The 21,554-nt window shown below is 45.5% G+C and overlaps 1 protein-coding gene across 7 annotated transcripts in view; it reads left to right on the top strand.

The window, feature by feature from the left end:
- Positions 1 to 21,554, top strand: part of LOC135370018 (homeobox protein cut-like) — a 340,306-nt gene that overhangs the window by 280,885 nt on the left and 37,867 nt on the right. For 6 of the 7 annotated variants that reach the window (XM_064603684.1, XM_064603685.1, XM_064603683.1 and 3 more), the window contains 3 exons: positions 970 to 1,025; positions 10,549 to 10,678; positions 17,219 to 17,273. In XM_064603684.1, the coding sequence (XP_064459754.1) occupies positions 970 to 1,025; positions 10,549 to 10,678; positions 17,219 to 17,273 (241 nt within the window). The remainder of the gene's footprint in view (positions 1 to 969; positions 1,026 to 10,548; positions 10,679 to 17,218; positions 17,274 to 21,554) is intronic. The other variant, XM_064603689.1, reaches the window with a different exon arrangement.

Here is a 21,554-nt window from a genome sequence, read left to right as displayed (position 1 = left end):
CAAAATCAAAGTCAGGCAAACCTCGTGCCTTAATCGTGCCTTAATGTTAACGTTTATTTTATCTCAAGCACCAATAGAGAATCTGTCTCCTAATTTTGGGACTCTCTCCAACTGTATTTCCTATACATAGACACGTGTCGATAATTCAATTAATATCGGATTAATTTACGGTTTGCAATTTTACGTCCCAAGACAGCAATGATCGCGAGACACGTGTTCGCTCCGTGCAATAATTTTGTCCACGTCGGGGTTCTTTAAAGGGACTGACGTCCACTGATTTTGAGACTTGAGTTACGTGCGGATGCCATGACTACCGAACCCAAACAAAATAACGGTTCCAATAACCATTCCCTGCTGGGTAAAGGTGATTGAGAACGCACATGATAAACTGAGTTTTGTCGCGAAGCGGTAGAAGAGAAACCGGAAATTACGTGACATGCTGTCATGGCAGCGAAAACGCGCTCCCTATAGAATTCAACTATCAATAACTGGCTCGGAATTTAATTGAAATATTTGTTTGTTTGTTTTATCTTTATCGCAAATAAATACAGACATATCTGAACTGAAAGGGCAAGCTCTGTCAGTTCCATCAACAAGATGATAAACGGACATTATCACCAAAGGTCTTGTGAGGGACTTGAGGGATTTCGCAACTGTTAGTGAAAAACAAAGTGTCATTAGGTAATTATGTCAATAAAATATTCCGAGCAGTGTTCTGACGGCCGGTTGCGAACCCGCAACCTTGGGAAGTCAACTCTTCACCAGATTAATCCGCCGTTCTATAATTTGATCCGAGCTAGCTGGAACAACCCGAAGCCAGTATAGACGTTCCAAGTCAATGTGCATGTGAAAGCTTTGAAGCCGCCATGTTGGCGCACTTTCTTTAGCATGCATAGAGACTATTTCTTTGTCATTCGCACAATAAACCAATGGTTGCACGTTTTTTTTTTCTTTCCTCTGCCATTCCAGATCTTACAATACAGCAGCTGAGGGACCAAGTGGCCCAAGACACAATCGCGTTGCAGGTTGGTTGATTGCCTTCAACTCTATACTTAGCATGTTGCAGAACATTGCATGCCACAATCGCGTGCCAAAAAACAAAACAGAGAAACGTGATATATGGGGATGACCCTCCAGCCTTATGCACAGACGACATATGTCACGGATGTGTTAATGGCTTGCCAACCTGTGTACGAAGCAGGCCACAGGCTGGTTCTCCAGTGGGTTGAAGCCCATTGTGGTGTCGTGGGGAATGAGCAGGCCGACAGCGCCGCAGAAGCAGCTCTCTCGTATCGGAAGCGGACCAGTATTGCACTGCTGAGAGAAGACCGTCGTTCCATTCTGCGACGCCTCGTGACACCCCTGGCTTCCCGCCAAATGGACAACCGACATTGTCCCCCAAGTAATGATGAGCAGAGTTGATCCAACGCTCACTTTCCGCGTGCCACGAAAAGCCTCACGTCAAGATGCTGCATTAATTCATCGAATGCGACTCGATATGGCTTTTACAGCTCAGTGGCGTTACCGCTTGAGACAAGTTGACTCTCTCATATGCTGTTACAGCGGTGCTCTAGAGGATCTGGATCACATTCTTCTTCATTGCCAACACTACCAACCTTCCCGAACCGCACTCTCCGGCCTTTTAGTCAACTGGACTCTCGCCCCTTCTTCCTATAAAAATTGCTTGGTCCCTGGCCGAATCCAGTCCACCAGCGCTCTGCGCTCAAAGTTCTTTTGACCTTTCTGGACGCAATCGGACTTGTATCCTTATTATGAAGGGGCTCATTATCTCATTCCCCACATCATCATCAGCAGCAATGGGGTAGAGTATCGGCTCTGGCGATGGAACGCCCCATTCGTAATCTTAAATTAAAGTAAAGGTTGTTGTTTTAAATGAAATTCTATTCAAGCAGACGGATTTCCGTCGAACTGCAGAAAATTCCGGCACTTGCACGATGAAAGTGAAAATAACCGAGGAAAGCCCCTCTTCCTTTAATGTGGTGACCGTCAACGCGTAACAGAGAGGCGAACATTGCGCATTTCTTTGTCTGCTCTCGACGGCATCGACATTTCGCACCAAGTTTTTTTCTTTTTGGGGGGCTATGAGAAGTACCAAAAATGTCCACCCACACTCTGTAATAGGAACGCGATCTGGGTGCCTCGACACCTTTCTCGGTGGAGCTCGACATTGATATCATCATGGTATCCCCCCATGGCAAAAGGCCTCCACTTATAGTACTAAAGTTTTCACTCTTGTGGGAGCCGTTGGAATACAAAAATGGTCCGCTTTCCGTCGCTCGCAGCTATTAGTACCAGCCCGTAGAAGCCGGAGGGACAACAACAGGTGCGGAAACGACCGCCAGGGGACCGTCATCGATCAGTCGTTCGGTCAGACGGGTCTCGATATACCCTTATGTAAGCTTCTTCCCTTTTTAAAAAAGAAAACAAACAGAATGAGAGAGGGGGTCCCGCGAGTTCCAGATGTGGAGAAAGTCTGGCGTCCTTGTAACGCACGTGTAATTACCGAGAATTCTCTTTCGATTCTCTCGGTACTTTTTCGAAACTGGCTTCCGGAGGAAATGTAGTATCGCTTCATTGACTGTTCATTGGAAATGAGCAATCGGGACTTCTTAAGGGCAAAACTCCAATGAACACTTGATGTCATTCCGTTTATCTTCTTTGCTTTCTTCACTTTGGTTGTGTTGGTACGAGACTGTGGGGGGTGGGCTCGAATCCTACACTGTTAAAAAGGGGGAGGGGGGTGTAGTTTAACTCCTTTTTCTTAGCCACATATATCACTCCCTTTTGGAGAGTACAATTACTCTTAAAGGAGTCACCTCACTCCCTCTCCGGAGTAACATTACACCCTTACTCCCTAGGGAGTTAGAGCGTAACTCCGCTCCCTGAAGGGAGTGAGGAGACTCCGTTTTGAGAGTAATTGTACTCTCCAAAAGGGAGTGATATATGTGGCAAGAAAAAGGAGTTACAGTACACCCTTTTTTTTTTTAAAGAGTGTACCTCCCGCTGTGCCTGTGTCTCAGGATTTCTGGCAGACATTCCACGCAGATGTCGGCACAGTTTCCTCTGAAGTCGGCCCAGGACGCGTATTAAGCCACCCCTTTCCTACACCGTGCTGCCGCATCTCGCTATATGTTCACATCTGTGCGTCGCTTATATTATAAAGCCATCGTTGCTTCGCGGTGCTAACAAAGAAAAATCGACGAGTGATCGTTGCAGGAAATTTGAGGTGATCCAAATTGATGTTGAGAAAGTTTACGAAAACTCGGTGAGTGTCGGGAATCTCGGACTGTTGGGCAGGTGTACTACCGTTACACTACGCCGACATGACGCACTCGTCAACATGCCCGAGTCCTAAATATTGAGTGTGTTCCAACTGTTCATTCATCATCCGAGCAATTTACGAGTGGTGTAACCCGCCAGGATTGAGGCTCCGGCGGCGTGGAGGGCAAACTTGTATTATTCTTCGAAATTTTCCCCGTAAATATTCGGATGAGGAACACTTTGAAATAAAGGCGTAAAAGCTTTCACGTACACCGTGTCGCGCCGGGGCGCAAATATTTACGGCCAACCGTCAGTTCTCGGCTCAAACGGATTCCCCACATTTGCTCGCATCGTACCAAAGAGAGAGAGCAAAAACAAAAAAATTGCCGGCCACGAATACAAAAAGTGCACCGCATTATAATAGAGATAAGAAACCGGCATAAGATAAACAGTATTCTCCGCTCCAGAGGCTAATATATCTTTAGAGACTAAAGATACGCGTACCATAAATTCTCGGAGGCGACCGATACATAGGCGAGGGTTTCTCTTTCGCCGGATTAAAGGTAACAGGATGCCAATGTTTGGGAAATTATTAAACAACGTTCCTTCTGGACCTCGTAATATGATTACCCCGTTATTGTCTCGTCGAGAAGAGGTCGTTTGGCCAGAAACGAAATCTCTTTGAAGCGGAACGAATGTTTAACGTTAAAGGACGCCAGTTTATAGTGAGACCCGAACCCTCGGTGAATTAGTTCCAAGCAAGTCCGCACTTCTGACCCCAAAGCTGATTTTACGATTTCGGGATTTCTGAGTAGATCAGTGTGTAATTATCCAGCTGCGCATCCACGCTCGAAAAATAGCAATACGGTGCGCGTTTCCTACCTATTCCGTCACGAGCGACATCCCCACGGAATATTCTAGTGGAAGAAAACGCAAATAATTGTTCACGGGGCAGAAGTTCCGCCCGCCGCTTGTTACGTTGAGCGTTTGTACAGTGGCGGAATGAGCATTTTCCTGTCGTCTGCTACGGAATATCTTGTGACTAGGCCCGAGGATAGTCGACACGGTTAGCGAGGTACGAAAAAACATGCCGATGAGGGCTTGCGCTTACGTGGCAGCAGAAAGCAATGGCGTTTTCTGCATCTTCCGCTGGAATATTCTGAGGAACGTGTGAACCCCTCGTGTGAATACACGGGATGATGCATTTTGCTCTTATTCCTCCGTGGTAACCACTGTGTTCTATTTTATTTATTTATTTTTTTTTTGCTTTGAAATTCTATCCTGTTCATGGAGTTCAAAAAGGAGAGAGCAATATTGCGCGAAACTAAAATAAAAATGGAAAATTCCAGCACCGCGTGTCTGAGATTTCCGGCGCACGTTCAAGAACCCCGCCAGATGGTCGAAATTATTCGCACATTTCGGCACGTGCACTCTAAGAAAAAGATGTCATTTTGGTGCCTCGGGGAACTGAATGCATTACCATTGGGGCCAGCATTTCACGTTCTGTTCTAACAGTCGCGGGACTTTAATTCGTGTGCATGAATGAAAATACTTTGAATTATTCCGTCACCCGTGATGTATCGAGTGATATAAAACCTTGCAACATGCATGAGGCACAATGGACCTTTTTCACATACGCGTCGTATCCTAGCGGCTCTCCAGCAGACCACCTTCGGCGCGCGCTAAAACAAACCCACGTGGGTAGCATAAAGGATCAAAACCGGTCTTCAAGTGGAGCCCACTCCCGTCTGCTCCCGTCGGTCCAATCCAGCGCCATCTATTGTCCGGCGCACCAAGGTTGCAGCGCATGCGCATAAATATAGCCTTATTGCATCAAATTCACGGAGACCACATATTTACGTATATAGATCGACTGTTCTATTCAAGAAACCATTTGCGAAATTCATTGTCTATTTGCAGTCCTGGAGAGTCAAAGTCGGTGTCAAAGAAGTCACTAAATGGGGAGTAACTGCAATCGCCATCCGTTTCACTTCTTTTTCTTTCTTGGAGTGTGCAGCATGTAGCCACACAACTGTCACCTTACGTGGAAATTTACTCCCAATTAGTAATAAACCCTGAGCTTTCCTGATCCTGACCATAATCCCTGGACTGATTATGTCGTAGCAAACATTAATTATGTTTGAGCTTACAGTATGCAAACAATGGTCGAGCTCCCTAAAGGTGAGACCACAATGCATGCACAATCTATGCAGGATCTCATTCATGTTCTCCTTGTGGAGTGGCGTTTTCAGTTCTTCTTTACAGTAATCAAAGGTTCTTTCACTTGTGGCCCTCGATCACTGTTTGCATTGAGTCAAGACTCAAGGACCGTCGATAGATAAATCTCAATTGACGTCACCGATTCATTTAAACGGTTCGTAGTACAAGTGGAGGCATCGCGCTCCATGAAAAATCATCCCGTCAGTCTGCCGTCAATTGAAGCTCCTTGTGTGTCATTAAACTTCTCTGATCGACATTCTGCGAGATATAGGGCCAAAGCCTGTCCAGACCGGACTGAACGGGACACAAATATGTACCGCTATTTTGAGCAACCTACGACGAAGACTGAAATTCTTTCTGCTACCATGTTTCTGATCCAGAAGATGGGGGGGGGGGATCTTTTTCTCGAGTTTTCGGTGTAATCCCAAAGGGGACCTCGCGGCATTACATGAGGAAAACAGAGCCCATGTACATAAGATATGGAAACCAGACAAATGGGTAATATGTAGCGAAGAAACAACATTGATGCCCACATGATACAAACGATATATGCAAAAATAGCACATTATTTATGCGTGAGATAAAAACTATAAAAACGAAAAACACACAAACGTTGCGGTGGATGGGGCTACTAAACATACAAGGACAAACACAATTCATTGAAGCCTCACATCATTCAATTGAAGGAGGCTAGAGATACGCCATACAAAAGAAACAGCTTGTTTAAGCGAAGAAGACAAACATTAAAAATGAAGAATTATTGGTCACTGGTCTGTGTTTTTATCGGAGCGGCCTAAATCTACACCGTGTCGATACTGAGCAAAATATTCCGCCACAAATAAAAGCCATCGTAGAACCCGTCTGTTAACCCTAAAGTTCGGCGAACGACTGCAATTGACGCAAACATGCATATATGCCACCTGTGGGTCCATTAGGTATGCTGCACGTATACCTGCCGATCGCCAACGCATATACGTTAATGGTTGAATTGGAATGTACGTCGCTGTTACAGAACGTGCGGGGGCGTGCGGCGGCGCACCTTACTGCTAATAGAGGGCGCTTTGAACAGTAATTGATCTCTTGGCCGCGGCGTACGTGGAGGTCAAGGCGTTTCGTACATGGGCGCAACCCGATAGACGGCTTGGAAATCTATTAAAGGATGAGAAGGTTGGTCACGGTATGGGTGCGTCTTTTCATTCGGGGGTGCGTCGGCCGAGGCTCTCTGTTGCACGCGACCGCTCTATTGCCTATAAAGCGTACAATTGGCAGAAAATTGCACGCTCGCTATCCGCGGATCAGATCGGGAAATGTCTCGCATCAAGAACGACAACAATTACACGAATGAGGAAACTTTTGTGGCCTTTAGTGTCTCGACGTGCTCACTTTTATCGCTTTTAACTTGGACCAACTTTAACAATGGAGTCTAATATTTGCTTTTGTTTGTGATTATCGTCTGTACGTGAGTGTATCGTTATCTGTGAGTATCGTTACGTCTGTACGCAAAACGTTGGAGGCACAACTCCGCCAGACAGGTTCCTCTTTTTATATGTCGTTTTAATCGAAGGCTTTGATATTTGATTGCACGATTGGTCGAGTACGTCGCCTTGATCGGGCGAACGCTAACCAGCGTAATTTTAAACATCAGAAGCAACCTTGCAAAGGTCCTCACGAAGCGACGTGAGAGGCACGGTACAACTTACTCGGGTCCTTCGCGAGCAGAGAGTGCTGAGGAAAACCGTTGGGCGGACAAGAAAGAATCGACAGACGCAAGTCTCATCATTTCCTACATTGGAAAGAGCGCAATTTAGCATTCTACACAACGCGATGATCCCGCTATGACTTCTAATTTCGGGCCAAGGACAAATATCCCCTCCATCAGCGCATACATGTACCCGACTGCCAAGTAAAAGAGGAGATGCTCAGTAATCATTCTTTTATAAATTATTTTCTATAGGGGCTTCTCGGAAGTGCATATATTGCGGCCCTATCGATGGAAGAAGGCATTCACTTTTGCCCAAATGGAGCCTTCATAAATCTCCCAAGAGGAGGTCAACTTTGAAAGGGGGTCAACAGCTGTGTATACATGTAGTCGATTCATTTCGAGTACATTCACGCGTCATATGTACACTTTACTTAGCAGCTTTCTGAATAATAATTAGGGCTCTTTTCGTTTTCCAATCAATAATCAATCAATCGGGGAGTTGAATCACTCCGCCGCAGTGGCCGAGACGCCTGCGGTGATGCCGATTGTCTAAAAGACCCTTTGCTGTGAAACCTGGAATGCAGGTTCACGTTCGTATGTCATTACTTGAGGCCAAGTGTCATGGCCCCAGTTACACGATCCTCTCGTCTTAATATTTGTCGTCATAGTTCGCAACTCTCGGCACTAACGACACAGATAAGCATATACAATATAAAAGACATCCCTCGGTATAGAAACATCCCCAATGAAAAACAATCCGAAAATTGAGGTCGTTTCATAAATCATTTACGGGGTCCGACTCTCGGCCAAGTAATCGAGTCTTCCTTGATCGCTCGTCGAACATAAGGGAAGGTCATTTTTGACACTCCCTCATATTAAGATATATAGAGAGAGGGAGAGAGAAGACAGAGAACTTTGTGGTTTCTTTCTTTTCTTTTCTTTTCTTTTTTTTCTCTCTCGTTCGAGCGCAGCAGGCCGATGCGATCGAGATGGTTCTCTGGAGACATCGATGCCTGGAGTGAAAACGTGACAGAAAGATTGCCCAATTTTCTCTTTCTTGCTTTATGTTACGCTTGCTCGCGAAAAGCTGACAACTTCTATGGCGTGTATAACAATTTGATACGCGTTTTAACTGTCGAGAGTGAGCGATATGCGAGAACGAGAGCGATAGAAATCGTGGGGGGATTATCGGTTAGATAATGAGACCACTGCGGGGGAGGGTAAAAATGAACGAACGGTTTTGGAAGTTCTCGCAGGATTCGTCTGTACGGATGATTGAGGGAAAGGTGCTCTACTGTCTAAATGTCCTTCGATGCACGAATTGTACATCTGGTGTACGAACAAACCCTTTCTTTCTTTTTTTCCACATTCACCGAGTCTACCTTTCCGTCGAACAGCATATTATCTCATGACATGATCGAGACCAAGGAGGAAATACTGGATGTCCAACCCAGGCTCGGTTCATTTTTTCTCCTCGGCAATGTCTCCGAACTGCAGCTTGCTACACCTGTACACCTAACTGTGGACAGTGCGACGCATGCAAGGCATCGAGGACATGCACGTTATGCAGGACACGGAGATCGTGCAGGGTATATCCTGGACATATAGATGCACGCTATCGCGGTCATGTTATCCACAGGACATGGCGATCCTGCACGAGGCACGCAAGACACAGGGTGTGCAGGACATGCAGGTTATATGCAGAACGCTCGTATCGTACTGGATATGCAGGACAATAACGGCGTTTTTCCACCAATGTCTAACAGCAACAACAGCTTTACATAACGCACACATTCCGGCCCCAAATGTGAAACTCCCTCGGAGCTAGTTCTTGAAAAAGGCACCGCTCTGATAGTCCCTTCCTCGTGTGGGGTGTTCTGCTTTTCGTCAAGGGAGCGTCAATTGATATTGACCATCCCTCGGGCCAATTCGGGTGAGGAGGCACACAAAGAAGCCTCGATAATGGTTTCAACGGGGAAAGAAAAAAACGATGCACCGAATGAGGAAAGATTGACAGCGGTTATTGATCCTCTCCTCTTTTTCTTGTGCCTGTCGGACGTATAGCAACTCTTTCGAGGCCTCCTTCTGAGCCCTACTCTGTTACGACGTAAAACTTATGTGAGCTCGTAAATTGATACTCTAAAATAACGCAAAGAAAATAACGTGATTTTGTAATCTGACTTATCTGAACGCTGTTTTTCCACATCATGTTTAGCTTTCCGTCAACATTTTGCGGATTATTCGACCGCACGTTGCGACGGGTTTAGATCTACTGTAATGGAAAGGAAATTAATTATATGCAACATTCGCGTGAAAAACTTACACTCTGCTACTGTATAGTATTGCACGATTTTTAGGTTAGAAAATTGACATTACGTGCAATTCGTTGTACGTCTGTATAAAGATGAAATATCGCATTAATGTTTCGTCGAAACCGTCTCAGTTTATTATCGTTATTATTTTACTACACTTACAGAATATGCGTAGTTGCGATAAATCGCGATAAACTTTATTTTTGTGGTGATGATCGGGGTGTTTGGGGTCACCATCCAACTCCTGAAAGCTCGCAGATAACCTATTAATGTTATCAAATCAATCGATAAACTCGTTGATTGACTGAGAAATCAAACGAGGACAAGGCCTTATGACTTAGCTTCCCGTTTCAATAATGTGATTCTTATTCTGGTTTACATTTTTTTTTTTTTTTTTTGTATATTGCTTCCGTGCCAAGCCTTTATGGCCCCATATAGGGAGGGCTCCCCTCTCTGAACGGTCTTTCAGCTTTGTTGTGCCTTCCGCGCTTTAGAAAGTGTGGTCGTTGATGCCTGTAAGTCATAAATACGCTGACGTCAATCACGTATTAACAGCGGCGTAAGAAATGCCCCCTGGTAGCTTGACTTCGTAACTGCCTTTGGTACAAAAAAGAAGAAAATAAAAGACCCTGTCATCGCCTTGAGGATCCCGTCGTTAGAGACGGGAACCATAGGAAAGGCTCGACTTAGTACTATTGAGAGGAACGGGATGATCCCGTATATGTCCAAGCACGGACATCGCACGGATAAGCAGTACAATAACTCACGGCAGAGAGGGTGGTGCGGCGAACTTTCATTGGCCAAAAGACAGCGATTCTTGGATATGTTCGTCGGATATAGGAACACCCGCTACGAGATGTTGTGTCTATCTTACTGTGGCTACACGAAATACTTTGCAGCACCATTTTGTTGACGTCGTATATCCTGTATGGAGGACGTCCAGTGGATGTTTCGCGTTCCAGTAAATTGGTGTTTGTTAATCATTTTCGTGTCGCAGAAACGGTATAACAGTGAACGTTGTCGTTCGTGCAGATCAGCCCAGACCGTCTGTTGGAATTGCAACGTCAGTTTGCCGACAAGGAGCGACTTCTGCAGGAATCTCAGACTGCCCTCTGCCACAAGCTACAGCAGGCGGAGCACAACATCTCGCAGCTACAAAGTGGTGAGTCTGTTCATTAGACAACTGCATATGATGCCAAGAGAAAAACCCACAGTCATGAAGGAAATCTTTGAGCTAGCGGTTCAATTGCGTCAAACTTTCCTTACGCGACTTCCATTTTGTACCTGATGCTCTCATCTGTTCTATTTGTCTGCTCGCGTCTGGGCTTCACAAAATGTTCTTTCTCCCCCAACCTCCTTTTCCTTCATTTGTTCCATGTATATAATTAGCCCCAATTAACGCGTCCTGAAGTATCCCGCGCAGTCCCGAATGTGTTGGGACTAACATCTTCACTTTTTTTTTTTTTCCAATCAATCAAATCTTTGATAAGTTTCCTTGTAGTAAACACACACTGTAGCAGTCTCTCTATGTCTGTTCATTTGCCACAGTTGCTTTGCGATGCTAACACCCAAATTAAAAATAATAATTAAAAAAATACGAAGCATGGAGCGCTCGGGGTAGATGAACGTCCAGTCTCCATTGTGAGGACTGTCATATGCCGTCGTGGAGACCGCGTTCTGTTACCGACTCTAAGGCCATCGCCCAGGTCCTCCTCCTCCTCCTTTAGCCATATATATTCCCTCATAAGTGCAAACTTATTCAGCACTCCTTTTGCCTTCTTCTTCCGAAAGTTGAGAGGTCTATAAAAGCCCGCCTCCTAAGAGAAAGAAGATGGGCCGCCTAAATCACGCGTGACAGCAGCGGATATGTCTTGGTGAATACACACAGGTATATATACACAGACGCGTGTATTCAAAGCGATATACTCCGGGCATTGGTCGTTGCTTTCCCTGCAACATAAGCATATCCGGTCAACACAAGCTCCCACGTATACGTGATATACGTACGTGATGTTCGTACTCCTTTCTTGCTGCGGTATCTTCATCTTTGGGATTGGATACAACTTAGCTTCCGGTACGTCACCCTGAACACCCATCTTTGCTGTTTAGTTAGTCCTTCTTTAGCTTTGTATTTGTGAAATATATGTTCTACTTTAGTCTTTATGTGTGTGTGAGGTGCCAATCTTGAGCGCTGACTGGGTTTCGCAAACTCGAAACTGCTTTCCTGCTGCGGGATGTATATAGGTCTTCATGAATGACATATAACGGTCAACTGCGATAGTAAGCGCTTCTGCGGGCGGCACTGGTTTTATGGCGCGCGACGATTTTCTTCTCTCTCTTTTTTTTAAATCTCTGTTTACTTTTTCTTCATATCTCTCTTTTTTTTTTTTTTGGTACGGTGCTAAGTCAAAATGTGCGTCGGAGAACATGCACTCGGGATCGACCCTACTCAAACCGAGATCGATCGCGGAGATTGATTGATAGATATATATATATGGAGATGTGAGACTCGACAAAGTCGGATCAGGCTAATCCAGAACTCGTGCATAGAAAAGAAAGACACTAACAACATCCTATATTCAAACATCGTAACCAATTTCAGTCTGTATAAATTTTCCTGCTAGCACTTAGCACCACACCGGCACCAAAAACGTATCCCGCAAAACTCTTTCCCTACAAAAGAGTACTTCAGAAATCAACTGATACCAAATCAAGACTGACTCGCAGCTCCCGTTGTGCGCATTCGAGATATGGTATCTGCCCTCGAAAAAAAACTTGTCCTCCCATCAGCGGCTTGTATATTTGTTTTTCGTTGGCCATTTCTCGCGAATAACCGCCAAGTAGCAGCGCTTCCTACATGCAGAGGGGAAATATGACCCCCTCCCCCACCGAAAATATATCGAGTCGTAGGAAAGAAAAAAGAAAAGATGGCTTCCGACGCGGTTCACTGCAACCCTGGCATTTTTCGAGCAAAGCTACTTGGAAGGCTATGCGATACTGCTGGGCTTGGTGATGGGGTTCTTCTGGGCCGCAGGAGGACCCAGTGCATTTTTCTTCCGTTATTTATATCGATATTAGGTGCACTTATTTTTACTTCATACCGCGCACATAGAGTCGTCAATTCATCATCATCATCATCATTGTTTCTAACAGCGGAGTGAAGTTCAAAATGAAACAAAATAAATGATACAGTTACCGCCACCGCAAAAAGAAAAGAAAGAAGAAGAAAAAAAACAGCCATGACGTATCACGAAAGCATTAGCTTACTTTTTCTGACACGTACGTTACCATTACTGGAATTTCTCTTATTATTATTATTATTATTCCGTGTTAGCGCCGCGAAGCAACTCTTGCTATGAGCGGCGTGGACAGCAAGGAGGAGTGGGGGACGGGGGGTTAATATGCGTCCTGGGCCGACTTCGGGGGGAACAGCGCCGACACAATTTTTTTTGTGTACGCACTTAATAATTCATCACGTTGGCAGCAATATGGTGAACGTCCGTTCCGCGTGCATGGCTTCCTGGTTCGGGATCTGATCCGATGTGAGCCCGAATCATGAATTCAAAAATGGCCTCCGATTTTCGACCCCAGAATTTGTGAAGGACCTTCCCACCCGGAAAGAGAAAAGGACGGTCAAATTCTAGCCGTAAATGGCCCCATAGAAGCACTGGGTCGCACCCTGTCGCTTCATCTCCAGACTGTGTACCGACCACCTCCACTCACGGCCAAACGACACTCGAACCGAAGAAATGCAAAATGTGCCCTTTGTGCTTTGCCGCGCTTTTCCCGTACCCGTTCGGCAAACACTGTCTAAGGGAGGACCCCTATTGTTTTTATGATTGGCCTTCGGCGTGGGACAATCCATTGCGTCTATATACCTAATAAAAATCTCGCGATGAAGAAAACGAAAAAAAAAATCTTCTTCCATTCAAGGTTGCGATACGGCGGGTTTTAAAGGTGATTTGCGATCCTGCTGCCGGGCTTGTTTGCGCGCCGTGACTTTTAGGTATGCTCTGCAAAGGCGGTACTCGAGTCTTATGGCTATGCCACTGTCCGGCGGTGCTTTATCGCGCACGTTATCGTCTCTTCTTTCCGTGTGTGGACGTATTTTGTTGGCTTCGGCGAATATACACGAGCGTATCGTGGGAAAAATCACGGTCTGTGTCGCGGCCTTCGAGGAAATTCTGCAAAGCGGATCTGTGAGGGTGTACTGTGATGAAGGAACTTAACTGGAACAGCTTCGGGAGTACTTCTTCCTTTCGCTTTTTTGCGCGCGACATTCCCGGCAATCTCCCTCTCCGGCTAGGTTAGTAGACCGATTACGCACAGTGCGGAAGGAATTGAACCACTTTTTTTTTTTAATCGCAACGTTTTGCGACCTTTAATGTACGATACCAGAATAACTTAACTGGAACGCCTTGCGGCGTACTTTGGGAGAACACGATTGTCATTGTTCGTTGGACATATTGCCCCTCGTGAGCTTGCAGGGCGTTTGGAAAATCTGTACTGCGCGGAATTCACTCCTTGTCGTAAGATTTTGTCTCTCGCTTCCCCCCCCCCCCTTTTTTTAATGCGCTAACGAGACAAAGACCAGTACTTGAAATTTCAGCCGCAGTGCCACATTGTACGCGGTCTACGCCCATATAACGAAATTGCACTGAGCTCACTGACGCTGGATTTTTCGTAAAAAAAGCTCCGTAACTTTCACGGTCGTTCGTGCGTCGCGCCACAGCACACGCCACCTGCAGGTCATAACGTCCAGCTTTCCCGACGACAGACAACGACAAACAAAAAGAGGCTCCCTTCAAAATGGCTCCTCCTCGTCCTGTCTATTTGTAAGGTCGCGTCGTATTTATCGAGGTTTTTTCGCTCCAGAGCAACGACTTGAGCAGCTTTTCACGAAACGAATAAATATCTCGTTCCGGTGCATTTGTTTAAGCACGTTGAATTGAGATTTACCTGCCAACGGATGTCGATGGACCAACAGACGCGACTTCGGAGAAACAAAACGGTTTTGCAATCGAATGCAGCTGGGGGCCATTTCATATAGGGGATCATTTCCGTCGCTTGCCCATACATGAGCGATTTGTCAAATACCTGGCAGACAGTATTGTGTGGACACGTTTCGTCTGTGTGGGCTGGGAACACATGTGTCTGCTACAGGAGGGTATACCTTTCCCAACTGGGAAATACTGTGTTGTGACAGCATTGGGAGAATGAATATATGTGGCGCATCTACCTCACTGAAAAAGAAAAGCTATAATCGCAATTGGTGGCTTCACGTTGCGGGAGGAACAACCATAGATCGAGAAGTTATCCGTCAAAAAGAACTCGTTACGAGTTAAGTTACCGTGTGAAAAATCTAACTAAGTTAATAACGAAGTTCCACAGCCTGAAATGTAACTCACAGTTACGGAGTTACTTAAAAAAGAACGAGTTAAGAACGAGAAAATGACAGAGTAGGAGTTTGGGTGACAGGAAAAAATCGTGGGTATAGTGGAGTTTGCACATTTTCGCTATAAGTCGCGTTCAACCTATATCAGAACTGCAGTGCAGGTGCATCTTTTCCTCCCTATAACTATAAAAAATTAATCATCGGAAGACAACGGTTCTTCAGCTCATACTTACGTTTGATCAAAGTATCTTCATATTTAAGTGTAACACGAATAATTATAAAGTTGTCTTTTAGCACCCGAGATGCCGCGTTCTTATGGTTTGCTTCCGAAAAGGGTAGGCCTTGATATTGGAGAAAGGTGCCCTTAATAATACATTTTGCCCTCTTTTGAACTCTTGAATCACTCATAATCCAGTAAAGAACCAAAGCAAAGCAATAGAGTCACACACCGTACAGTTTGAGCTCATTCCGCAGCACCACCTGTTTCGTTCTAATGTCACTAAAAACGGAGTGATCTGACTGTTCCTAGTAAGCGGCGGCATTTCTCTCTCTCTCTCTCTCTCTCTTCAATTTCGGAAGGTCTCGGTCTGGCAGGGCGTCTGCCCGGATTCGTCAATATCGAACGGAAGGCGCAAGGTCTCTCTTCCTCCGTGGCACAACAGGTCGTTCTCTTCGATTCTTGCAATCCCTCATGAAGCTCGCCCAGCAATATGTTCGGCACGAAAACTCTCCGATAATTCGTCATGACGTCACCGGACAACTGTGCTCATGAGTGACGCCGCATGTTGTCAGTCCCAGAGAAATGGGTCTCCTAAATATGTTTAACTCGCTGAGAATGACGTCTAAACAATTCCAACTATGCTTGCCACCAAAGTGCTAGCGGTCGGGTTCCAACCTAAAACTTTGGCGCGACGAGATCCACCCAAGAGAGTATACAGGGTGCGCTTTGGGGCCCCAATTCACTTGGGTGCCCTATTCGAGAACTGCCTATATAACACCCTTGCTGGGCAGTCGTTTGTTCCAGCTTTTTGTAGCAGCTTTTGTTCCTATGGCGGGCTTCGTGTGTCATTAGTGGATCACAATATCTTTTGGCGTTCACTGTATGCCGCCTAGGCATATAATGCGCAACAATAGTACCCTTAGCAACCCTTGTGATCCCCCAAAAAGTGTCAAGAGGACTTTCCCCACACTCGCCTGACTTGGTTGCAAGTGACGGTGACGAGCTGTGACGCCACTCTGTGCTTGCTCTTTTCGTGACCATGCATAAGGTTAAAAAATTATTCCCCTTCCTTCGCATACTGCCTGCCAAGCGTTGCGTCGACGGGGAAGATTCCTTCATTTCACGTGTACCATCTTGAATGCGAATACCTTTCCATATACTGCAGCTTCTCCCGTATGATGAAATCGGCTGACCCAACAATCGCACCCAATAACTCGGCCAGCTCTTTGACGAATAAGATCATCTGCGGCACCAACAGTGTGCGGACGGAAGTCGAGCACGGTTGTGTCGCCTCTTGCAAAGCACGCGCTCATTCGTACGCTCGTATGCAGGCAGCTAGTTCCATATTGTGCGTTCATCCGACGGTGGACGTCGATGGGTTTTACCCCTTCACTGAGAAGAAAACGGGTGACTGACCGTCGCTGCTCCCTGGCAGCCATTTTGAATCACCTGTCGCGTGCTTGCACGTGCCACGCACAGTCGCAAAACACGACATACAGAGAAGAAGAACTGCACTAAACTATATATACCCGCAACAAGAAAAGGTGGAAATATTCGTTAAAGTTTTAAGGTTATTTATTGAACCACCCTCGTATATTGCATCGAAATGATCGTGCCGAGTCTTGCAGCGAAAGATAGACGCAAAGATATTTCGGGAGGGGTTCTATGGGTACTTTACATGGGAGAGGAGGATTCTCCTCGTTTCCCTCTCCCAAATTCACTACCAAAGGTACGATTTCGGGGGGGAGTTGAACCCTAAGTTCCCCCTCTGGCTGTAAGATCACCGCAGGTCGTCAGATCAGACAATCTTTAGCTACATTGGGAAGGTCACGTGCCATTGAGAACCAATAGGAATAACTGCCGTTCCTCCGTCGACGTATAGTTGCGCGGAGCAGCGCTCAAAACGTTCCTCGAACGTCCGATTATTTTTAATTAATTGCCGTAGAACACTGCGTACACCATAGAATCAATGACCAACGTTCGGGTTCCACGATCGTAAGGTGATTGACAATAAACTATAGCGATATTTTTCTTCCTATTCACGTGCTGTAACTTGTAAGATTGATAATTTCTCTCTCTAATTTCAGCCTTGGAACAAACCCAGTCTGAACTCCTGAAGGCGAACAGCAACACTAATGGAAGGCAAGTAATATATTTACGTAATATAGCTCGCAGCCTACATTCATGTATACATGTGCCTTTCAACGATGGCCATTATAGTTGGTAGTTGCGCGCAGCACCCACGAGACTGCGGCGAATAAAGCTGCTTTCGAGAATGGTAGAAACTCCGATGACCTCAAATTCGGCCGCCATCTGGAGCCTGCATACAGCTGATGTTTCATTCGCGCAACATGCCTTTGCCATTTGCCATTCCTGCAACTGACGTTACCAGTTTCAGGTCATCATGTGACGAAAGGCGTGAATGCTAATCAGAATGATCGTCGTGAGGAAGTTTGCTTCCATCGGTCCCCGACGTTGGTGCGTTAACGAATGAGAGCACACCTTCGCTCCGACGTCACAGCGGTGCGAGTGGGATGTCGCTCCCAGATTTGAGGGACCCTCACTGTGCTGCGCAAATGAAACTGCACTATAATCGCTCGGACAAAATATTTCGACTGCCGACGAATAGAGCACGATTTTCAGCAACCTCAAATATTTATTGTAAAAACTCCGTATAGTATTGTATTTACTGTGCTTGAGAACGCGAAAAGAATTTATCCGAGCGAGGCGAAATTCTTGAAATTGAAGAGCGACAGTGAAAGAGGCGCACTGAGACGGTTCCTGTTCCGCCACACTTATGACGTCACAAAGATGGAGCGTGCACTCTTTTCTGCTCCCGCACACCTGCGATTTCTCCGATTCTAATCGGAGAAAATACTCAAAATGAAAAAATAGTTACGTTTCCTGCGTTGGGTTATATTTTGCTGATGAACGCGAAATAAGTGGGGAAACAATGGAAGACCTCAGGAACCGAAACCCGCAAGACCTGCCATATTACCTTTTTGAATCACCAAGATGGTGACATTTCTGTGGGCCGCCAGTAAAAACGCGGCACATACTCGTATGTGCTGTGTCGTCGTCTTCTATGTATAGGCCACGTCCTTGCAGTGATTTCTCCAGATCCCCCTTACACCCCCAAAAATCTGGAGGGGACCCCCTCTCTAAAATTTTGGGAATTGTTCAATATTTCGTCAAAAGCATGTAAATACACCTCCTTGCAAGGACGAAATCTTCACTCTTAAAAATGAACTTTATTGCATAGCCAGCTCCTAGCCAACCATCATCTCGAATGATATCGTTTCTGCCCTGATTTGTTGAAAACGGGAGGCGTACGCCTTTTTTGTGACACTTATGCAATTGTCACAAAAAAGGCGTACGCCTCCCGTTTTCAACAAATCAAGGCAGATAACGATATCATTCGAGATGATGGTTGGCCAGGAGCTGGCTATGCGGTAAAGAGTGCTGGGTAAACCACTGAGCCCGGCACTGAGTTTTTTTTAAAATCGATTTTAATTATAATGTGCCACATTGTAGTGCAATAAAATGTAGAAGGACAAACACAACACAACGCTCATCTGCATACTTCAATTGATTGAAGATGCCACAAGTGTGTTCGTCTGTGTGGATGTGGGAGCGACTGGCAACAATGAATGTGTTGAGGATGCGTGTCGTAGACTCTGGTACGTTGAAGAAGAGGGTACCACCACCACCGGTAGCATCTCTGACCGGCAATCAGAGGGTGTGGGTTCGGATCCCACTGCTGGCGCCTTTTCTTCAACTGACAGTATGCGATTGAAATATGTAAAAATGTAAATGTAAAACATTCTAAAAATGCATCGAAATATTGCGAGATATTTCTAGTGTGCCTCGCACTTCGTACTAGACATTTTCCCTGTAAAAGGCATCGTACTAACCGGTACCTAAACGTTGTAACGTTTCGAAAAACTTTCCACCTTTTGGACAAGTTAACGATCATTCGCAACTTGGACTTGGTCTCTCTAGGTCTTAAGGCATTAGACTATTAGTACTATAGCGCTGAGCAACCCGATTGTTGGCCACAATCGTCGCTTAACCGCTAAACTTTGCTGATTTAAGGGTTATTTAGAACAGCCTCGTTTACCGTCCCCGACTGCTTTAGGAAGATATTTCGTGAAAAGTTGTTCAGAAGTACAGTTTGTTCAAACTGTGCGAGACATTTCAACTGCGACATAAAAGTGTATCTTGGCGAACATGGGAAGGGGCTAGATCGGAGGTAGCTCTGATTGAAATGTCGTGACTTCCTGGATGATTGGCCGTCTTTTGCTCCTCATCTCGGCGCAAAAAAGAAAATCTTCCTCAACAGGTTCACCTGTTCGCGTGCCGCCAATAGAGAGGCGTCACCTTTAGAAAGTGGGCGTGGCCAATCTTCAGTGGGCGGGGCCCACGTCTCTCTCCTCCTGAAAAAAGATCTCGTCTCGAAGATCCGCGTCCCTCAAGGCCGGCTTCAATTATATGTATGGCCAGGAACGTTGTTTATATAAAAAAAGATCCATCGCTCTTCACTGGAATGTCTTTTGTAAACGTTCGCCGTGTATCCTCAGGTAGACGTTTCAGTTCATACATGCTGATTTCAGCGTCGTGCACGTACGTGCCGTCCTTATGGTTTCAGGGATTTATGATAATCAAATATTCTCCCGTTTCTTTTTTTTCCTGATTCACTGGCCGTCCGCCCGCACGCCCGTAAGGAGCAACGTGCACTTTCTTTCACTTGGTGGTTCTCGTGGGGCTACGTGGGAAGTTTCAGTGCTTGGTACTGCATGGGTTTGTTCGCTGACGTCACTCCGCAGGAGGGCGCCAGCTTCGAAAAGCGAGACCGCGCCGACATGATGGTTTCGGTTTTCGTTCGCTGCCATACCCTATTGACGTCACAAACAGGAAACATGAAATGGACGGTCAGCACCTACCTATCATGGCGACAGTAGCGCTCCCCCGTTAGTGACGTCACGAAACTGTTCTCGCTTTGTTCTAAACAGTAGAGCATTTAGTTGTGTCACTTGATTTTCGCGCGTATTTTATTTAAGAAATTAATGCAGTTCATACAGGGCTCTCCTGTTCAGAACCCCGTGAAGCTGATATTTCCCTCGAAGCTCTTCATGATATCTTTTTGATCACTTCTGTGTAGTTTATCGAATTTTTTCTTAATAGATGTTATCCGTGTTTTAAAAATGTATATATATTTTATCAATCTGTATATCGATTTAAACGCGTATCGATAAAACGCCGTTGTTTTCTACGCGACTATTTGTACTTCGTACGATAAAGGTCCAATCGCGCTGTTTATCTGCTATACCCTTTTTGGAAAAAGAAAAAGCGCCAAGCTGCACCGAACAACTACTGCTGAAATCCTCCAAGGTTAGGACTTCACTGACTAACCGTCAGAGGGCTCAACTATAGACGGCGAATTTTGTATTTGCATATCAAAGGCAGATTATAGATACAAGACACACATGAGATCTTCGGCAACGGAACTCAGAAAAAAAATAAAAAATAAAAAATAAATTACCGGATAATATTACGCACATCGTGAAAGATGTGACTAGACGGAATCTTGATGAAGACTAACGACCAGAGCACCTCAATAAAACCTACCCAGCTAATTATCTGGCTTAATAAAAGATGATGCATTGCCGATTTGCTGCCCCCGTATACGACAATAATAAAAGGGACCTTTTTTTAGTAATAACGACAGCGCAAGCTTCCTTTTCGTTTCTTCTTTTTTTTTTTTTTTTTTGCCTCGCTTTGTGTATCCTGTGTCTTCGGCACAGCAATAGCTAGATAAATGTATCTGCACATTATGTGTCGTATCTGAATGCTTTGCGGGGAATGTTATATTGCGAAGCCCCGCATGAATGGGGATGACGTAATGAAACTTGGGATACCAGGTCTATAATTGTGGCTTGCATTGGGGGAATGAAAGTCAGCGGGCCGATGAAACACTCCAGTCATCAACTCATCATCAAAAATGAAGTTGTCCTTGAACATTGGTTCTGCCGCAGCATTGTTCGTACAAGCAACCATTTAGGACAACACTTGCGGTGCCTTTAAAGGGACAGTTCAGAGGTGCCGACTGATTTTGAGATTGTATAGTCTAATTCGACTGTATAGCGCCCTCCTGCGTCAAAGTTGCGCACGGAAGCAGACAGCGACTTCGCAACCGGAGGCAACTGTCGCGAGAAAACGGAAACATTGCGATGGGACGAACGCTTCATAGAATTCGAACGTTCGAAGGAGCTGTTTAAGAGCAGAATCCTGTTGAGGCGAATGTGTAAGGTCGCTTTCCAAGCTGAGCTCTTGTCCGCTTATAGGTTACGAGTCTGTGGAAAGCCCGAGTTTTCGGCACCACCACCACAGAGTTTATAGAAAAATTCCGGATTTCAGACTTTT

This window comes from Ornithodoros turicata, chromosome 10 (assembly GCF_037126465.1).
Source record: "Ornithodoros turicata isolate Travis chromosome 10, ASM3712646v1, whole genome shotgun sequence".
NCBI lineage: Eukaryota > Metazoa > Arthropoda > Arachnida > Ixodida > Argasidae > Ornithodoros > Ornithodoros turicata.
Note: the sequence above shows the minus strand (reverse complement) of the source record. Positions and strands in the feature narration are given on the sequence as shown.